Below are 20,361 nucleotides of genomic sequence, written 5' to 3' on the forward strand. Positions count from 1 at the left end.
TGATTAAGAGTTTATCCTATGGAATTTCCATCTGCTATGCTTGTTTACTTACAATCTCTAAAGCAATGGTTGAAAATCTGTTGTGTATAGGTTTGCCTGTTAAAGAATATGTTTTCTGCATCAATGTTGCTCCACCTGCCATGTGAGGTTGTGGAGAAACATTTTGGTGCAACATTAACCAATGTCCTTTCATGCCGGCAGAAATATAAGGGTATTTAGATTGACTCAATAAGTGGGGGTGCCCAGTCAGTGCTCACAAAGTAGTCTCCTTACATACTCAGGGTATATCCCAGTAGGTTAGATACATTACATTTTACATTTCCTGGAAGTCCATCAACATTTTCATGCAGTCTATTGTGAAGTTAATACTAGCAGAACAGAAGGGGACCGTCATTTGGTTGATGCTCAGCCACTGCGTCTGGGAGAGACACCTGTAGCCCTTGGTTGAGCTGATGGTGGAGCTAGAGGTGTCTCCACTGACGGACATCTCCACAATCTCTGGTATACTAAAATTAGGGGGTTGCAATCCCGGATTTGGAATCTCCCATTTTTTTATTGTAGGGTTTAATGTTACCCCTCTACTCTAAATCCGGCTGACAGTCTTTAAATAAAGAAATCTTTTTATGTGTGCTACTGACTAATGTGTTTCCTTAAAATGTGTCTGCATTTTCCATTCAAGAAGGGGCCACAGCCTGTGACGTGCATGGAATAGACACATGCTTTTAGGAATTTAAAATGCTGGCTTCCCTTTCAGAATGGGTTTGGTGTCAAGAGTGTCGACCTAGGCAAGACATAACTGGTGGTGCCAGGAGTATTCACTTAGCTAAAAGTTTGCATAGAGTAAGTTACAATGTTTTAACTTGGGGGTCAGTGGGAAAGTGCCTGGCTTCTTTCATAGGAAGACACTATACATTCAATCAGTAGTGCTACACTGAGGCCGTCCTTCTGGAGAAAGTATGGTCTTGAGTAATCCAACCACTGGGATCATGGGGGCCGGGAAAAGGACTACATTGTTTGGAGATGCTAGAGGGGAGTTTATATAACATTAAGAGTGTTGAGTGTTTATTTCTTTTGAGGTAGAGACAGCGATGTGGAAATTAAAATATCCAGATCTTCCTTTGTCAGATTTGTAAAAAAGTTAACAAGAGATGATATAAGAGGGGATTTGAATACTCTATAAAGTGATTATTGAAAACGGACTAAAGTTAAGAAAAGGGATTAAAAACTACTGATATGGTCCCAAATGTCGGATGTAATTCAGAAAATGTTTCTACATGTTTTTAATTCTGGCGGCAAATTCCAGTACATTTTAAAAAGTGCAACAGCTAATGTCTGAAAAAACTCTGACAGAACCTGGTGAAACTTCCTGAAAGTATACCTTGGTTTATCATATGATAGCCCAAGATTCATTCGATGGCCCATTTAGTTGCTGTTAAACAGGAGTATGTAGGCAAAGTCCTGTGACACTTCAAACGTTCAGTAGTCCTGGACTGAAGGTATATCTAATTCCTTACTTACAGGATGGTAGGAGGAATGCCCTACCATAGTATACATTTTGGTTGTGGCACCAGGCAGGGCAGTTATATAATTCAATGGGGGTGCTTTGGAACCTTAAACCTATTTCTTAACATTACCTACATTTGCAATATTATTTTATTGGAACTAATGCTCTGAGTTGACATGAATGTTACAAAGCAAGCAGGCTTATGGGCTTCTTTGCCATATTAAACCATCTGCATTTAAAGCTACATGCCTGCTCAGCAATGGATTGTTCTGCGGCTTTGCAATTTTTAAGTCTAAATTTGATAGGATTGCTCGACAAACCATTGGGATAATATCAAAAAATGGGGATAGATATGAAACTTTATTGAGGTTAATTACAACACACCAAACAAATATATGCACCAGGAAAACACCTAAAAGCACTGTATAGCCATTATAAAAGATCTTGCAGAGGGGTGTGTATTAAAGCCTCTGCTCTTCAGCCCACATTGGCTGACATGACTGGTGTTTTAGCCAAGACCTCTTGTTCCTTGGTTACCTACGACATCTGGCAAGCCCATTTTTGTCGTTCATTATGGAGATGATGTAGTTTTGCTGGACTCTATGTTGATCAGCCTTTAAAGGTTTTGAACATGGTAGATTATTATACAACATTTAACAAGATTAGTCTTTAGGAAAATAAAACAGAATTACCATATCGAGGAACAAAAGCATTTACAATTGAAGACTCCTTGAATTTTGAAAACTATAAATTAAAACAAAGTGGATGAGTATTATATTCTTGCACCACCTTCTACTTTTGGCTAAGTTGGTTTCGAAATTCAAGAAGGTGAACCATTAGCAACAACAAAGGGCTTGATATTATTTAAAATGATGTTTGGAAGGTAATCTTTAAACCAGTTATCAAAACTTGTCAAAACATATGAAGCCACTGCCTGTTATCACACAGGAAGACCTGCTAAAGGCAGACCTGATCCCAAGGTTACAGGTCAACACAGGAAAATGTTCTCTGTCTTGCTTTCTCAGACATTGGATTGCAGTCTTTAAATATTAGATCCCGTTATTGTTTTGTGTGCAGAAAATGTGGATGAAAGTCTAATAAAACTAGCTCTGAACGGTTAGTTGGCAAGAATGGTGTGTAAGCACATACAGGTACAGCCACACCATTCTTGATGGAAACTGGTAGGTTTTACATCAGCCCATTCAACATCCGTTTCAATCATTTTCTCTTATAGCTGAGTCTAAGTACAGGTTGGTAGTTTAGAGTTGGACTGGTAATTAAAATTCCTCCAATTTGAGGAGAAAGTGAAATTCCAATTATCATATTTCCCATTATCAGCCGTAACATCTTAATTAGACTCCACTTGAACCAGTCAGGCGATAAATGTCTGAAATGATCAGTATTTGGCTGATTCTGTTCTAATGTGTTCCTTGGAAATTGCACTTTGTGAAGAGGAAGGGCAAAAAATATGAATGCAGTAGGGTTCGCTACAGCCTTTGGTGAGCACATACAAGTGAAAAGATTAATTTTATTCTTAATTTTTTTAGTCAACAAGCAATTAAAAAGGATTGCACGGCTCATGGATGAAATGATCCTTCTTTAAATGAGATTCTTTTATAAATTGTAAATATTTTCAATGAAAACCTATTGTTTATAGTGTTTCAATTAATATGTACGGCAGCTGTACACTATTTAAAGTCAATTGTATGCATCTGAGTAAGTTGATGTTTCAGATTGTTATTCAAATACCCTTATTGAGGAGGTTGAAAAGTAAACATTCCAGAGTCTCCTTCCTCTACAGTGAAAGGGACTGAGACACCACTCCTGTGTTGGAAAGATACGAGAGATGGGAGAGTGCCTCTCCAGTATGGGGGAGAAGGAGAACTTGCTGTGAGGGTTAGAGACAGGCCTCTTCAGTATGAGAGAGAAAGAGCTCTGAGTGTCAGAGGACAAGGCACTCTCTGGTGTGATACAGAGGGAGCCCTAGTCTGGGATTATTACCCTGGACCTAAGGGCTGGAAAACATCACCCACAGCCCCTCCATTGTAGGACAGAGAGAGATCTGCAGTTACAGGAATAAATTGTGGGGCAGGGAGAGTCCTAGGTGTGAGGTATAAAGAGACCGCTTAAGAGTGTTGCAAGACAGAGATTGAAAAGAGTTAAAGTGATAGAGAACGTGACATATTATTAGAAAGAGGAAGCTCTGTGTCTAACGGTAAGACTGCTTCAGAGTGCGCCAGAGAGATGCGGGGCAGTGAAAGGGATGGATGCGGCCATCCAATGTGGCACATCACCTTTAGGGGTAGAAAGGACTGAAATGCATCTCTTTGGGTGTAGAATAGTCTATCAGGCTTTAACCCTTAGAACTCACCATGTGTCGTCACAGATGTGGTGTGCTCCCTTGTCAAAGAGGAACTTCCGAACGTCCTGCTGTCTTGGTACATGCCTGGGCTCAGTTGGCTGTAGTTCGTGGTAGTTGCACCAATGCCTGGGCTCAGTTGGCTGTAGTTTGTCGTACTTGTACCCATGCTTGGGCTCAGCTGGTTGAAGGTAGTGGTAGTTGTGCTCATGCCTGGGCTCAGCTGGGTGTAATTGGTGGTCGTTGTACCCATGCCTGGACTTAGATGGCTGTAGTTGGTTGTCTTCACATTACCAGTGACCTGGCTGTAATTAGTGGAAGATGAGCTTGTGTTCCTGGTCAAAGAGGTTCCTCCACCAGTGTAGTTGTAATCCACCCGCCCGTTCATCAAGTAATCTGGAAGAGAACATCCATTCATTAGTACAGCCAGCTACAATTACGATCATAGTTAACTTGCATATTGAGAGTCTCTTCTCTACCCTTCTCAGCTTTTGGCAAGTATTCAACATATTATCCTGAGTTTTGTATTGGAATCTCCCTACTGGTTACATGATCGGAGCCATTAAGCACAGACAGTCTTGATAAAGAGATTCCATATGGCATTTTGCTCAACAAATGTTTAGTATCTGGGCAAAGTTTAATAGGTTACAGTGAAGACGCAGTAAAGTCGTTTTTTATCTAAAAACTGTCCATCTGGTGCAAAGGTTTTGAGACCCTTGGGAAAGTTACATTTTGCAGCACGAATCATCTGGTAATGAAGCCACAGTTTCTGATAGCTATCGTCTGTCTCCTGCTATTGTTGTCCAAGGAAGTCACCTAATTGTAACTTGCCCTTGGAATGACCTTGCCTCATCTCCCAAAAGAAACAGATTGGGGGCTCAGAGTACAAAGATGGGTGACCCAATATAGCAGCACCAGCGGCATTGATTAGGTAAGAAAAGATAAGGAGAAAAATGGATTCACACTTACAAAAAACACAGGTTAGACAAGCTGCTATCTTTTGCTCCCTTAAAGGACTTTGGGTGTTGCTTACTGCTGAACATAAGGCTCCTGCTTCAGAAGCACAACAATGCTAGTAATTACTCTGGTTCAAGAAGATGCACTCCATGATCACTGCAACCGACTCGAAGTGTGAGGCAGAGTAGATCCTCTTTTTGTGTCCCAAAAATGGCAGAGTACCCCTTCATGAATGTTCCCTGCTCATTGATGAATACACTATGACCACCTCTCTGGGAAGGAAAAGAGATTCTATTTAAAACAAGGGTTGTCGCCTCTGTTTGCAGATCTGTTTGGTTCAGAGAGAACCCCTAGGGACCTACATTGTGTTTGGGCCTGGATAAATAGTTGTGCATGTTAAAGAGAATACATATTGTGGTCTATTCAGGTATATATATATGTCTGGATCCAAAGAGTGCGTAACTTAGCACAGTTCAGATCTCGTTTCAAATTTGCTTATGAGTAAGAGCCCTGGTGAATACGCAGTCAAAGAATTAGTCACACCATGAGCATCCACACTTGATTATGGATAGGCCATGAATAATCAAGATTTATCCATGACCATCAGAATAGGGTTAGGGCCACGTTAAAAAGTACTCCATTCGAGTGCACCTGTGGTAACAGTGCTTTGTGAAAGATGGATGAAGCAATGATTTGCCCACTTTAAAGGAAGAAAGAACTTTCAAAACATCATCTAACTTTTTTCTTTAATTTAGAGTGGGTTGGTCAGTGCTCCATCCTTCACCATGCCATGTTGGGGAGGATACTGGTCCTACCAATAAGCAGTGTACTTTCAAGAACTCGACCTGAGATCCAAGTGGGGCAATCAAGTGAATTTGTGCCCATGGAACCCAAACATTTTAAAAGATGCTTTTCTCAGTTATTACAGAGCTTACTATAAATGATAAATTGGCTTCTTCCTCCTTGGAGCCCTATTATCCCCAGAGGCAGCTCTATCGATCATCTGATGTATGTTTGGATCTTATTGCATTTGCAATCCCAAATAAGGCTCTATTTGATAGGCTTGAGAATCAACTTTTGTGGTGAAAACCTCAGCATGGAGAGTTGGAAGGTCTTCCTGGAAATGTGGGTGTGGTGTTGGATTATGATGTCCCTAACTATTGTTTTATCTCCTGCTTTACTCTGACATTTTAAGTTTTTAAGATGTTGACAAAGATTGTTGATGTTGATGAAAAACATCATCACTAAGGAAGTCAACACTACCCCTTCTGGGTGTTTGGACAATAATGCCCCTTGCCAGGAGAACAGACGTGTACCATTGTCCTCAGTGCCTGACTGCATGTGAAACTGGTAGCCTGACATTTTTTTGGGCCTTAGCATCACACTTATATAGCATGTGTGCAGGCCTGTCTCTTCTAATACACGACCCAGAACCTGTTCTGTGACCTGGAGGGGCACACCAAGAGTTCCATCGTAGTGTGTATAGGGCTACTGTCTCTTCCCTGGGTGAATCACATAAAGCAGTGGTGGCAGCTCACTGAGGGTTTGGGAATTATTATTGTGGCCAAACCTTTTTCTCTGTGTCACAGAATGTGTGGTGTACTGACCCCCTCATGTAAAGCTCTGCTGGTACGTGAAGCCAAGATTCTTTTTCTAAAATTCTATGTGCATGTCGAGTGCATGCATGCATGCATGCATGTATGTGACAGGTGTAGGGTACTAGGATTCTGTGTGTGTGGAGAGTTTGAGCACTGGGACCAGTGGGGTCCACTTTGCATGCCCCTTGTTCATCATGGTACAAGATTGCTTCAGCACAAGATCGCTACAGCTTCTCCGAATAGTGGAAGTGTATTGACTGCATTTCTATAGCTGGATAGTGGAGACCCAGACACTGACACTGAAGTGAGGAAGGAGACAGGGCTTCCCTTAGAAATTCAATGGAAATCTTGTTAGCAAAGGACAAAAGGATTAGATCTTATTGAGCACTGCCATTTGGTAGATGTTGGGGTGACTGGTGGGACTGCAGTTTCTGTTATTCAAGATGAGGACATTTCTAGGCACCTGGCTGCATGAATCTCACACTTACCTGTGCCCTTGCACCCCTGTTTTGATCACTCCTGCTTGGAGTCAGTCTCACCATCAACGTGTACAAGGTCTGTGTTTAAGTAGCAGCCAGAAAATGACACTTGAAAGAGAACCAGCCCAAATAGGTTCTGAAACCTCAGACTGCGGCTCCACATCTCCTGTCTAGAAATTGTGTATAAAAGCAGGATCCAAACTACTCCACATTCAGTTCCATCACTTACATCTAAGGACATTTGAATTCTGATGAAATGCTCCATTTTGCACTGCCACAAAGGCTGAGCTCATACAAGGAGGTTTGATGATGTCAGACTTTTTTTAATTCCCATGACTCGGTAAATTGTGAAACTTGCTCAGGCGACTGCACGATGACCGGTTGTTTATTCAGCCTCTGATGGGACAGGAAAGATCTCCTGCATGGCTCTAGAGAGGGTGCAAACCTTAATTGATTTTAAAATAGCAAGTTTCAGCTGTTTTTCTATTTTGACCTCAGCACACATAACAGTTACACATGTGCACGAGGCTTCCTTATGACATGGAGTGAGACTCGGAGCGGGGCTCTCCAATATGGAGGGGCATGCTAAGCGGTCCTTTCTTTTTATTAGGCGACAATATTTTCTAGTGGCAGGACAGGACTTTTTACCTGATGCCTGCTAGGTTTAGATTCCTACTTGGCTCTTCTATGTTTTAAATTGGCATGTCAGTCCCCTGCAACCAGGTTCTTCATTTCATCCATGTGAACATGGATGACACACATGTCAGTATAGAGTAGAATGTGCTCTGAGAGAGTGTGTTGCATATGAGTGTGGCTACCCAGGAATCCATTTTAATTTCTTGAACCAGTGGTACACAAGATGGAGACTAGAGAGAGCCAAGGCACCTATGTGAATGCAGAGCTCTGCCAAAGCATTCCTGAGGACTTTGTAGCGGATCATACTGTAGGTCATAGGTACTCGTAAACATTTTCCAGGAGGCCCAAAAGTATGGTTTGTGGTGTGACTGAGGGCTGTATTGATGCCAGCAGGGTGTCGGCAAGGGGCTGGGGGAGGGGACTGGTGAACACAGGGGAGCAAAGTATGTACATAGTGTGCACAGTGGGTCGGAGAGTTATTTTGAGGGACTTGTTCAACACTACCCTCTAAATTAAGCCGCTAGTCACTCGAAAAGTCATACATTTGACAATACTTTTCTATACTGTATTTAAGCCGCTATCCCTCTACCGCATACCGGGGGGGGGGGGGGGGGGAGGGGAGCCTTCTCTGCTTGCTGTTGTTACCTTAGGCGAGTCAAGTGTACAGAGGAAGTAACTTGGGTAGTGAAATTAAATAGAATCTTAGGCCTTGCAATCTTCTCGTGCCTGTAGTCTCTTATTTGCAAACATAAGGAGTGCTTAGAAGCAGGGATCAAACCTGGAATCAATACAGCTTCTATACTTGAGCAAACTGTGAGATTCTAGGAAATTGTTTTATTTCAATATGCTTTGTTTTTGTTCATTATCACATTTGAGAACACCCTGAAATATGAGTTCAGGATGTGTGCTGTACAAAACATCTTGTGTTTGATTTAATAAACTATTATGTTATATGTATAATAATAACCTAGACTACATTGAGGGTACACACGACAACTGACTTGTTCTTGGCTCATTGATATCATAGTTGTCAGGCTGGGGAAGGGGCATGAATGTTTCCAAATTCATGTTGAACTATCACTTTAAAAAAAATGCATTTACATGCAGTGATACACGCTTTTTTAAAATTTTTACTAGTTTTTATCATATGTTTACCTGTTTGTCGGCTTTATTATATGTTTACAGGTTTATTGCCTTTATCATATGTTCACATGTGTGTTGCACAATGTCTTTAAAATGAAGGTGTTTCTGAAGATAAGTGGTGTAGGCCACCTTCTTTGCTTCTTTCCCTTTTACTCCAGTTAATGTGTAAATAAATAGTTACTAGTTTACAGCTTTCTGAATGTCACTACTAAGTCAAATAAACAGAAGCCGAGGGGGCCGCATGTAAATGTCAGGATGGACGCATGCGGTCCATGGGCCATACATTGTGTATCCCTGCTGTAGGATGTGGAGGAGTGGAGACAGAGGGAGGGTCCTTTTGAAGTGTATCAAAATTACCCCACCCTTTCCAGCTCCATTGTCCCTTTGAAGTGTTACCACCCGCCCCCAAACAGATTAAGTAGCAGTTGAATGAGGAAGTCTTTACCACTTTTGTGCCTTTATTTTGAGTCTCTGCTGCAGGAGACTCCCAATTCCATCTCACTGACCTGCGGACATTGTGCGACAATGTCTGTGGCTGAATTAGACTCAGAGGAATAAGCATGGGTTAGAAACTAATTGAAACTGGTCCTATAGTGGACTTGTGGAATCCCCAAACTATGAATGCAGACATGGTATTAGAATGGAAGCAGAAACTGTTAGAGAGGAGTTGGCCTAATGGCTAGGGCGCTCGACCTTGGACCTGGGGAACTGGGTTAGAGTCTCGGTAATGACTCTGAACATCCTGTGATTCTGGGCAAATCACTTAATCTCCCTGTGCCTAACAAAAAATGAATGTGTGTCCTCATGTAACGTAACTGGTGCTATGTAAAGCACTCTGATACCTGATTGGATTCGGGTCAAGCTCGCGCTATATAAAACTCTGAAGAAAAAAAAAAATAAGACAAGATTGTTGTATGAGAATCTTGGATTTCACCGCAGTTCAACAGAGAAATTCTTGTGCTCCAGGGTTAGAGAATTAACTGGCACGTAACTAGGCCCGGGTGGAGGTCACGGAATTCTGCTATGCGGAACTCCATAAGGTGACAAAAAACGTTGCAAAGCTACACAGAGTTCCGGGCGCGGCAGCGTGCATTACCTCGTGCCAATCGCACTGATTTTTAGCGCCGGGTATTAGTCCCGCGCTGTCAAATCTGCACAAACGGCATCATGTGCATTGCAAGAGGGCGCTGCTTCTTTCTGCCACTAGAGTAGACGTTCTACTGGAGCGGCAGCTTCCTTTATGCGAACGGAAGGTTTCTCAAAGAAAGCGGTAGCGACCATCCACGACCTGTGTTGAGAAATCTTGCTGGGACGCGGTCTAGCGTTGGACTTTCCTCGCTCACCATCCTACCGTTGGCAACCGTGAGCGAGGAAAATACTCTGCTATGCAGAGTTTATGGGAAATCTGCGAGCTCCGCGGAGTGCGAAAAACTCTGCAAACTCCGCAAACAGAGCGGAGTTTACTGCCCAGCCCTACACTTAACCTGGAGGGTTTCCCTGAGGAGCTGGCTTGGGCTACTTTGAATGAGGGAGCTGATCGGCTGCTAATTAGGGGTATTAAAGGTGTTCTTACACAACGAAGATGCCACATAGAAGGAGGGGGAGCTGTCAGGAGCTAAGGTATGATGAAGTGAAGCTGCCAAATGTAACTCAGAAGGATCAGCAGTGCTGCACCATAAGACCCTAGGACCTGAGTATCCCAATAGCTCTAAAGCCAAAGTGCCTGTGGGTATGGGGCACCCAGAAAAAGTGTTAACGTACCTCACAGGTTTCCTACCAAAAAAGACATAGCGCCTGTGACTGGTTGGCACTGAGAAACCATGACCATATTCTGCAATCTCTTCTGAAGTATTGAAATAACAAGGGGGGGATTGCACCAGGTCAGGATCGCTCCACAGAGTTGGTGGGGGCATCACCTTACACCCCTTTAGCACAACTACGGCCTGGGATGGGATCTTTGCTTTGTTATAGGGGTGGACTTCTGTGTGGGCTTTAGGAAGATCCCCCTGTAAAGATTCATCGTACCACAAGCAGCGCGATCTGAGTGTGGGTTCTTCACAACTAGTGGTGGCGCTGCTGGACTTTAATCCAACCAGAGCGCATGCATATGACATGGACTGTAGCAATATAGTCTGGGCCAGGGCGTAGTCAGCATGATCCTGCTAGGTGCGCGGTGTGAGGATACACACCACCCGGAGCAGTACCATGAAGAGCAACCCACGAACATTACCCACTAATTTCCTCAAGATGGCAACCATCTTACTTTCATTGTGAAACTATTAGCTACTTGTCCTAGTGTAGCAGTATAGGCTGCATCCAAACCACAAAATCTGTAATCTAATTATCGTGTACCAGTTGAAGTGGCCTGTGATGATTATGTACAGCACTGTGTTGTGCGCTCAAATTTGGTACTCTTTCTTATCTAATTAAAAGTAGTGGTTGGACCCTCATTTATTAGTTTCATTTAATGTTTCATTGAGTTCTGAGATTCTAACCCCAACCTCCATCCACGAATTAGCCTTGGACTGCTCGACTTGACTACGCTGAATGTGAAATGCTAAAGAGGTCTACTTGGTGATCAGCTTTGGGCTCAATAGTAGAATAAAGTTCATGACACCAGTAATACAAAGCTCTGCTTTTTACAATCTGGTCCCAGTAACACTGGTTTACCCTGTGAATTTCAAACGAAATTCCCCAAGACTCTGCTCTTAAATGTTCTGCTGACAAGACACTCACTTATCTGAATAACTAGTGTGCACCAGTGTGTGTTTCATATGGGACAAACACAAACCATCTCCAATCAGGAACTGCTCACCAGATGCCAGCAAGAGAGCATGGACACTATTATTAGGAGAAAAAGATGGAGAGGGATAGGACAGACAATCAGAAGAGAACAAGCCTCCAACACAAGAACAGCTCTCCACTGGACCCCAGAAGGCAAGCAGAAGACAGGCAGCCCAAAGAACACCTGTAGACGAACTGCGAAAACAGAAATGAAGACCCTGAAGCACAGCTGGGGCATGTACAGAAACTTGCCCAAGACAGCCAGAAGTGGAGGTCCTTCATTGCTGTCCTACATGCCACTCACCATAATGGGGAGTAAGTAGGTCTGAGGCTCATATCCTGCTCACAAGTCACGTGCTTATCTGAATGACTAGTGTATTCCAGAGTATGTTTCATCTGGGATGCAACCAAAAAGGACGAGGCAATATGCTAATGTTCCTACGTGCACTACACAAAAGGGGTAGGGGCAATGTCGTGCAAATCCATGCTCTAAACTGCCATGATGTTTGTGTGGAGCAGTGCAGCAGGGTGATCAATGTGTGGGTGTGTTTGTAGAAAGAGCACCTGGTGATCTACCTGCCTAGGTTTCTACATGTATGCTCACATCCCGAAGCAGCATCGATCCTTAATCAAGGGTCTGATTTGAGATTCACAATTGGACAATATCACCAACTGCTATGCTTTTGCACAGCAAAAATGGATGGGAAGTTTGGAGAAATAAATCCATTCTCAGTGAATCTGATCATGTCATGAACTTGGGGACTTCACTGATATCCTTCACACTTTACACAGTATCTAAGCATGTCATAAGCACTAAGAAGACAACAATGCACTCTTCAATCTAATATCTATGCCACAGGCCTTTGGAGACCCAAATCCTCTCCAATGCATGTGAGCTTGACATGAACACTGAAGAAGCCATGCTGTAATCCTCCCTCTACTGAGCATGCCACAGAGACCAAGGAGATACAAATCCACTCTACCGCATGAGTACTGCAGAGGTAATGATGTACTCCACAGTCTGCTGACCATTCCATGGGAACTGCACTGGTATTTTCCATTGCCTCTGAGGATGTCAAGCATTTGGGAGACAGCGGTGCAATACAGACTCTACTAAACAGGCCAAAGGCACTGGGTAGAGACAAATACACTCCTTTGTTTCTGACGTTGTCATGAACACTAGCAAGATCACGGTTTATGCACACTCTACTGAACATGACAAGGTGGATAGGGTTAAATGGAGCTTGCGAAATTGACTCAACTTCCCTGCTTTGCCATGCATATAAAGAAATGTGGTTAGTAGATTGACTTATGTATGATGGTAGCAAAAGGGTAAATGAACATAGCTCTTGTCACAGCAGTTTAGACATCTGCCTATATATGTTTGTCTTTTGTCCCCTGCACACCTACTTTCTGATTCAGTTATAACATGGCAAAATCAATGTGAACTCACAAGATTGTCAGGTCCCATTATAAGTGGCCTATACAAACATATATAACACAATTACCAGGCTGGTTTTGGATTGCAACCATCAAGTTGAGATCTCAGTAACTGGTTATGAAGGGTACAGAGACAAACATTTCTGGCTTGTTTTAGGAGTGTATCCGGTCGAGGCCTGAGAGCTTTTACTGGGAGCCCTGGATTGAATTCTTGTGATGTGACTTACCTAGAGGAGGCTGGAAAAAAGTATCTTCTATCTTGATATATTTCTAAAGAGGGTTCAGAGATTGCTGAGCTGGAGATTGCAGCAATTCTTAACACGTCAAGTGTCAGCTCCCATTCTCATGATGTCACAGTTAGGCAGTAAAGGATCAGAAAAGCATTTAGAAGACAAATCACCACCTTGAAACAGCTAGAACCCCACTCCACACTTGACCTGTAGCACATCATGCCAAGACACCACAGAGGGGATGGAAAGTGTACATTTAGAACACAGTTTGGTGCCCTCTATGCCTCTACATTTCGGGTGAGAGGAGGTATCCCTTTGCAGAATGCTTCCTTCACCTGCTGGGGGCCGGAAGGTTCCTCTCCTCTTGATACCACCGCCTCCTTTGCTGCTCTTCTCATCGCTGTCAAATGCTTCGGAAGCACCGCCCTCATCCCGTAGGAGGCTTTCGGTGTCAGTAGAGAAGCAGCTGCTGTCGGAGAGCCTGGGGATGAGCTCCACGGGCATCCTCCAGGTTATTCGGCGCAGGTCCAGTTCCTCACCCAACAGCTGCACGTGATTCCACCGGTAGCCTTTTGGAACAAGTCAAGCACTAGTGTTGGCAAAGTCTGCAGGCTTATGGAGAGGAACCCACCACCGACAATGCATTTGTAGCTGAATGTCTTTAGGAATGTCAGCAGTAAACATTCTGCATGCTGGATACAGGTGCCACCATGCTACCTATTCCCACCACACTCAGCCATGATATTTTGATAAATGGGTCTGCACCATAGATGCTGTGGGGGTCTACAGTTACCAAAGCCATGTTACAGCTCTTACACCATGTAGGTCGACCCTTTAAACCCTACCACCACAAGAATAGCCATTCCCCAAGGTTCAAATGTTTACCTAAATGTGTACTTATGCTTTTAATGTATTATTGAGATATTAGATGAAAAAATCCGTGGAATGCTTGAATAGATCTCAGCCACTGGTAATTACTTGGGGTTTATTCCTATCCAGTGCTGTTACCTCAATGTTCCACTACAGATAGGGGCCAACCTCATGCAAACCAGACTTGGTCGCTGTCCAATAGAAATAGTCCAGCCTGAACATTCAGGCCAAGTCCTTGCTGTATCGGAATAAAAGCAACACAACAGCCGAAACCTGTCTGCGTACTTGTGTTCCTGTTGAGACTTGGCCTGGTTGCTTGGCTTGGACTACCCTTTTTGGGGCAAGTTCAAGACTTGTTTGCCTGTTGCTGGCCGTTCTCAGCAATGACTGAGATTCATTTAAGCGTTCCCCCACCATTTTGTGTGCTGTCTAATTGAGTGTACCTCCGTATGACCAGTCTTGGATCCTGATCTCTTTGTGCTACAGGACTCAAGCTAAACCTTACTGTTGTAGCCCAGCAGGGCCAAAACCAGTCGGGAATTGTGTGTGTTCCCATTTAGAGGGGTAATGGCCTCATGGTATGCTGTGGCCAGTTTTTTGGGTGGTCTTTATTGCCAATGTAATGTAATCTACACATGACAAAGGCAAATCCCCTAATTTGCTGCTCCTCATACTCAACTGCCTCATTGGCTGACGTCCCACGGAACACAAGACCTTACATTTTTTATAAGTCACAAATTAATCCTCAGGGTTGCATCTCTTCTAATTCTTTAACATAATACACAGAAAATATTTTAGTCCTCTGCACCTGTCTTATAACCTGAAGCACCATGGACAGAAGAGGCCCTTATGCCAGGAACCTTCCACTATACTTTAAAAACCTTGCTCAAGGTACCACATGCCCTTCAAGGGCCCTTAGCTGGTTCGAGTGGCTTAGTGGACTAATGCATCTACTGCAGCAATCTATGTTTGACCTCATGGTCACGATTCAAATCCTGACAGGTTCACTCAGCCTTTCATCCTCCTAAGCTCGAGAAAATGAATACCATTCAGTTGGGTAACAATAAACATTTATTATTTCAGTGCCAAGATACCCTTTAGGGTGAACATCGCACTTTACAAATACACGTCATGTTAAGTCCTTCTGAATTTTAGACATTAAGGGGTCTATTCACATTGCATTTTGTAGTGTGTGAAGTAGTCTATGGTAGTACTACTCACATGTAACAAAAAGCTATTCACTAACCTATGTATACGTTTTTTATTGTAACTGCTGGAGGGACCAGGAGAGTGTTTGAAAAATGTGTAATTCATATTAAACAATAGGAGGAGTTTAGTGCGGAGAAAATAAAGGTTTAGCAAGAGGTAAGGCAGGGTCAGGGTGGGACATGCTAATACAAGCACCTACCTAAAGAAAGTAAGCCCATTGCTAATCACAAACTAAAGATACTGCAGTCCAAAAGGCCACAAAACTAACAGTCATAAATGTACTCCAATCTAGCCTTGCAGTAACTGTAGCAAAACATATGGGCACTCACAAAATAATGGAGGCAGGAACTTCAAATAAACCCCCATAAAAATAACTTTAAATAAATTTAAATAATTTTGACAAATGTGTGCAACAAAACAACAAACTTCAAAGGGTATTGTCTATACACACACACATATAGATATATATACACAATATATATTTGTGTGTGTGTGTGTGAATATATATATATACAAGAGTAAATTCACACATGATTATATATACACATCTAAATTTACCTTTGGGACTAAGAGCCTAATTGTTATGCCTTTGGAGTGACCACAATGCCCAAAGGGTCTGCAAACTAGTGACAATGCTGCATGCATCTCTGCCCCACTTAACCTCCCACTACAGGAGACTGTGCCTTCGGTTTGCCCAGCCTCACCCCAGTAGCCTCTTCCAAAGCTTTCTTGTGCTTTGTAGAATTTTGGTCATCCTGGAACATCTTCTGGCTTGGGTGTCAGATGCAGGTTGTTGAGCCTTACCTGACCTAAGACCGCAATGGTGCAGGTCCCAGGCATGTTATCATGTTATACCCTGGATCTCACCTAGCACACACATACTGACCATCAGCCCTTCAAACCAGGTATATACACATGTGCGAACACCAGACAAACTGGTCCCAACTATCAGTGCAACATTGCTTATTAAGGTACTTGATGCCTGGGTCTATATTTGGTGATCACAGATGGTTTGTAATATACTAACCAAAGGATTGAGAGGACTGTTGCAATGGGACAGTAGTGGCAATCCATTTTCTGCTGCCTGCACTATTCTCATCAAGTATCCAAGAAATGACAAAACACTCATTTAATGGTGTGACTCAGCTATGCCCAGATTACCTCATTCTAGCCGTGCTCTTCTGTAGTGAGTGGCTATTTTGATCATTTTTGCCAGGGGAGGATTTTGGTTTCCAATATAATCCTGCTCGTATGCCCTTCGCAACTTCACCCCTAATCCCAGGAACCTCCTGATGTGAAGAAATGTATTCTTTTGAGAGGGATACTACACTGCGGTTTATTACAGCGGAACCAACCTATGTACTAATAGGTTGGTTCTTAATAATCTGGATCGCAATGAGTTGTAATTCAACCAAGGTAGCAAATTGTGATTCACGATTAGAGGCCATCACAGGGAGGAAACCACAATATCTGTGATTTATTTTAAGATGCAGGCAGTTTTCCTTAAAGGAGACAGGACTGTGTTAAAAAAGAAGTTACTGCCTACACTTCAAAGGTTCTTTTTTTGCATTCGCTAAGGGAAAGGGGTCCCATTTGGATCACTTCCCCTTTGTGAATGGGTTACTACCACCTTTGAGGTGTCAGTAAAATATCCTATTTTTGTGACCGAATATCAGACGCAAAACATTGATTCATTGGTATTTGGAAAAGATGCCTAAAACATGCCCTTTCAATGTACTGAATTTCCTGACTCCTAACAAAGGATTAGTGTAAAAGAAAAAAGCATTTTAATGGTCATAAACGCTGAATTGGACAGTTGGTGACTGTTAAAATGCTTAGTACATCTGTCCCATGATTTTGCTGGCATGCAACCTTGATGCTTGCACTAGTGGGTATCCTCTTATTACATTGTCCGTTCTACTAGCAGAGTATGGTGGTTGGAATATTGCCATATAAAAATATTGTGGACAGAATATCGACCACCAAAATACCGTGAAGGTAAGTATAAATTGATATAAATATGTGTGTGTAAATATAGGACTCACTCCACATTGATGAATTGATGATGCATCATCGAGGTACATTGATGTGGAGTTCAGAATAGTAAATCTATACATACCTATATATAATTATCTTCACAATAGTTGGTTCTCGATATTTAGCCTACAATATACTTTAAGGACACCATTTCTGTCTTCGGAATTCTGACATACCACCATATGTCCAGTGAGCAGGACATTCTTTGAGGGAACATTATTAAATCATAGGTATTCCAAGAGTTTTATTGTTCATATAGAATATACCTGTCCAGATTTAACAAATACCCGTCTGTTCCATATATTTTGAATAATTTAAACTTTAAGTATGTAGCTTTCTGCCATCGTAACTCCCATTCATATACACTTTGTATGAGGTAAACCAAAGAACGAGTCAGATTTAGAAAAATCCATTAGCTCAAGCTAGGTAATAAAGATCTACTGGAGTGAGTAGTAATTTTACTGCATCTGTTTACATTCACTGAGAGAGATTGATAGCACTTTGAGTAGCATCAAAAACACAGTCAAGGATGGGCCAAGTGCTGTGACAGGGTGTCCTCAGCTCTGCTAAAAAAGTTTGCTTTTCAGATGCAAAAAAGCAACTTGAAGGTAACATCACTCCTCTCCAGGTGTAACAGCATTTTACACATCTGAGAGTTTATACATTTATGTTACAGCATAGGCTAGTGTATTGTAAGTATTTTATCACTTCAACCTAAGTAGAATTGTTTGACCATGAGAAACTACTTTGCTTCAGATGGATTTCTTAAAATTCTTTAAACTCAAACTTACCTAAACCTGTTTCAGACGAGTTCATGCATGAAAAGGCAAGCTGGCTAATAAGCCCCATTGGCCTGTCCACCTCTAGTTGCAAAAACACATTGATTAGGGAAACCCTTGCTGAAAGGTGGGAGAGTTTAGCTGTGAACTTATTCTATGTCACTGAATTGCAATCTTTAAAGGGTTCTTTTGTTAAATGCTTTGTCAGTCTTGGTTGATATTGGATGTATGAGGAATGAGGACAATTATTAGAGATTTCAAGTAGCCAATCGAGGATAACAAAGTCCTTAGATACACAGCTTTCAAAATAAAACTCAAGGTACAGAGATCTCAGGCTGTAGCCCTGAAGCTCAGAGTAAAGTCTGAAGGTACACAGCACAAACTGGAGCTCAAAGTTTCGGAGCTCAGACAATATCGACAAGAGGTTGGACAACATACACGGGAGAACATGGCGGCAGACGGCTGATCTGCCGTGGTGCTCCGTAAGCTCGGGCTCCCGTTTCCTCGCTTCCCCCGGCTCCCTCGATTTTCCCGCTTGATGTCTGCTGAGGTTGGAAACTAATTCACCGTACTGAATCTCTTACCGGTGCATTTCGCCATTTCGCCTGTTCTGCTCCCCCGGGTTTGGCAGTGTCTCGGTGCCTTGCTGGTTTCCCTCTGTCTCCTTCTCCGTGCTACGTGCGGCCTGTTGCCTGCCTGCCGCTTGTTTTCCGCTGGGTCCTAATTTCCCCCTTCTGCTCTATGCCTTGCTGCTCTGGAATCAGAATACCGGCTGGGGACGCCTTGGATATTTTTCGAAGTGCAGCTGATACTTCTGGTTGCCACGGATCTTCGTCTCACATCAGCTGTTCACTAGTCCGGTGGTCGTGGTCCTTAGCCGCCCTGGAGCTGCGGCGCGGCAGGAGAGCGCGCAGTTGGGTGCGTGCTGTGTGTGTTGAAGACAGCCTTGAAAACTCTTCTCAGGGGACAGCTGAGAGTACCGAAGCGGTTACGACGGCGGCAGACGGGTACAGCAGCGGTATAAGTACACAGAAATCAGCTTCAGTCTTACCTCAGTGTGCGCTATTAAAAGATTCTGAAGGTTTGCACCAACACTACCAAACGTCCAGAGGTAAGGGGAGAGGTGGGAAATCAGGCCGAGGTCGAGGACGAGGTAAGGAGCAGGCTAGAGTGCATACGAGGGGGGTTGCCACCGGCTTTAATCTGCCTGGTGCAGTATTTCCACCCCAACTTGGTAAGAGAACCTCCTCCTATCTATCTAAAGAGGTGAAATCAAAGGGCACCAGAGGGAAAGCAGCACGCAATCTTGTTGCTGGAGTCGAGGCCACATCTAAAATTACACCATCTCTACGGTCATACTTCAAAGTTGTTCCACAGGTCTTGCACCTTGTGGAATCCAAGACAATGACCTCACTAATTGATTCAGTTCAAATGTTTTCCCCTGCTTTACCTCCATCTTCTGTCTCAACCCCTGCCTCTTCAGTTGTTGTGCCAACCCTTTTGGTTCCTTGTGGTTCCGTGGCGACTGTGACGGAGGCAGCGCCAGCTGTCTCAGTTGCTCCTATAGTTTCTGTACCTTCCCCACCTATTAGTATATCTGAAAGTGGTGTTTTGTCTTGTGAGATGGTGGGAGGCCAGGCATCATCTATTAGTTCTAACATGAGGGGCGACGTTGCAGCCGCTAGTGAAGGTGGCCTTACCCACTCCGATTCCGGGGGGGGGTACTGTATCGGAGCCATCTCTCGAGCTATCTTTGGCAACATCTGTCCCTGTCCTTGCTCCTTCAACTCCACTCTGTCAAGAAGCAACATCGGACAACGTCTCGGCAGCCACTTTATTTTCGATGCTCACTACCTTGTCCCAGGACATAAAAAAGGGGTTTGAGCAATCCTCAGTTATTCAGAAGGAGATTCGTGATTACTGTCAATCATTGGATAATAAGATCGATGGGCTGTCAACTAGGACAGAAGTCTTGGAGGAAAAACTAGCTACGATGTCAGCACATCTAGTTAAGACAGAAGAGGACATTACTAAACTTAAAAGAGATGATCAGGCCTTGCTGGACAGGATGGAGGTTCTAGAAAATAACGCAAGAAGATGTAACATTCGTATTCTTAATGTTCCGGAGGGGTCTGAGGGGGCAGATATTAAGCAGTTTATTGTTTCCCTTTTGAAGGAAGGTTTATGTTTGGGTCATTCCCTGGAGCAGCTAGCAACCGACATTCAGAGGGTCCATCGGGAACCATTCAAACAGAACCCACAAAGGCAAAAGCCGCGTAAAATTCTTGTTAATTTCCTTACATATACTCTCAAAGAGCAGATTCTGAGTGCAGCTC

General features: G+C 43.2%; 1 protein-coding gene across 5 annotated transcripts in view; it reads right to left on the reverse strand.

Annotated features, from left to right (window-relative positions):
- The window catches only part of ITGB4 (integrin subunit beta 4), a 261,824-nt gene that overhangs the window by 18,439 nt on the left and 223,024 nt on the right, over window positions 1-20,361 (reverse strand). For 4 of the 5 annotated variants that reach the window (XM_085616984.1, XM_085616983.1, XM_085616982.1 and 1 more), the window contains exon 33: window positions 3,876-4,259. In XM_085616984.1, the coding sequence (XP_085473110.1) occupies window positions 3,876-4,259 (384 nt within the window). Of the gene's footprint in view, window positions 1-3,875; window positions 4,260-13,465; window positions 13,700-20,361 lie in introns of all 5 variants that reach the window. The other variant, XM_085616985.1, reaches the window with a different exon arrangement.

This window comes from Triturus cristatus, chromosome 7, assembly GCF_964204655.1.
Source record: "Triturus cristatus chromosome 7, aTriCri1.1, whole genome shotgun sequence".
Classification (NCBI taxonomy): domain Eukaryota; kingdom Metazoa; phylum Chordata; class Amphibia; order Caudata; family Salamandridae; genus Triturus; species Triturus cristatus.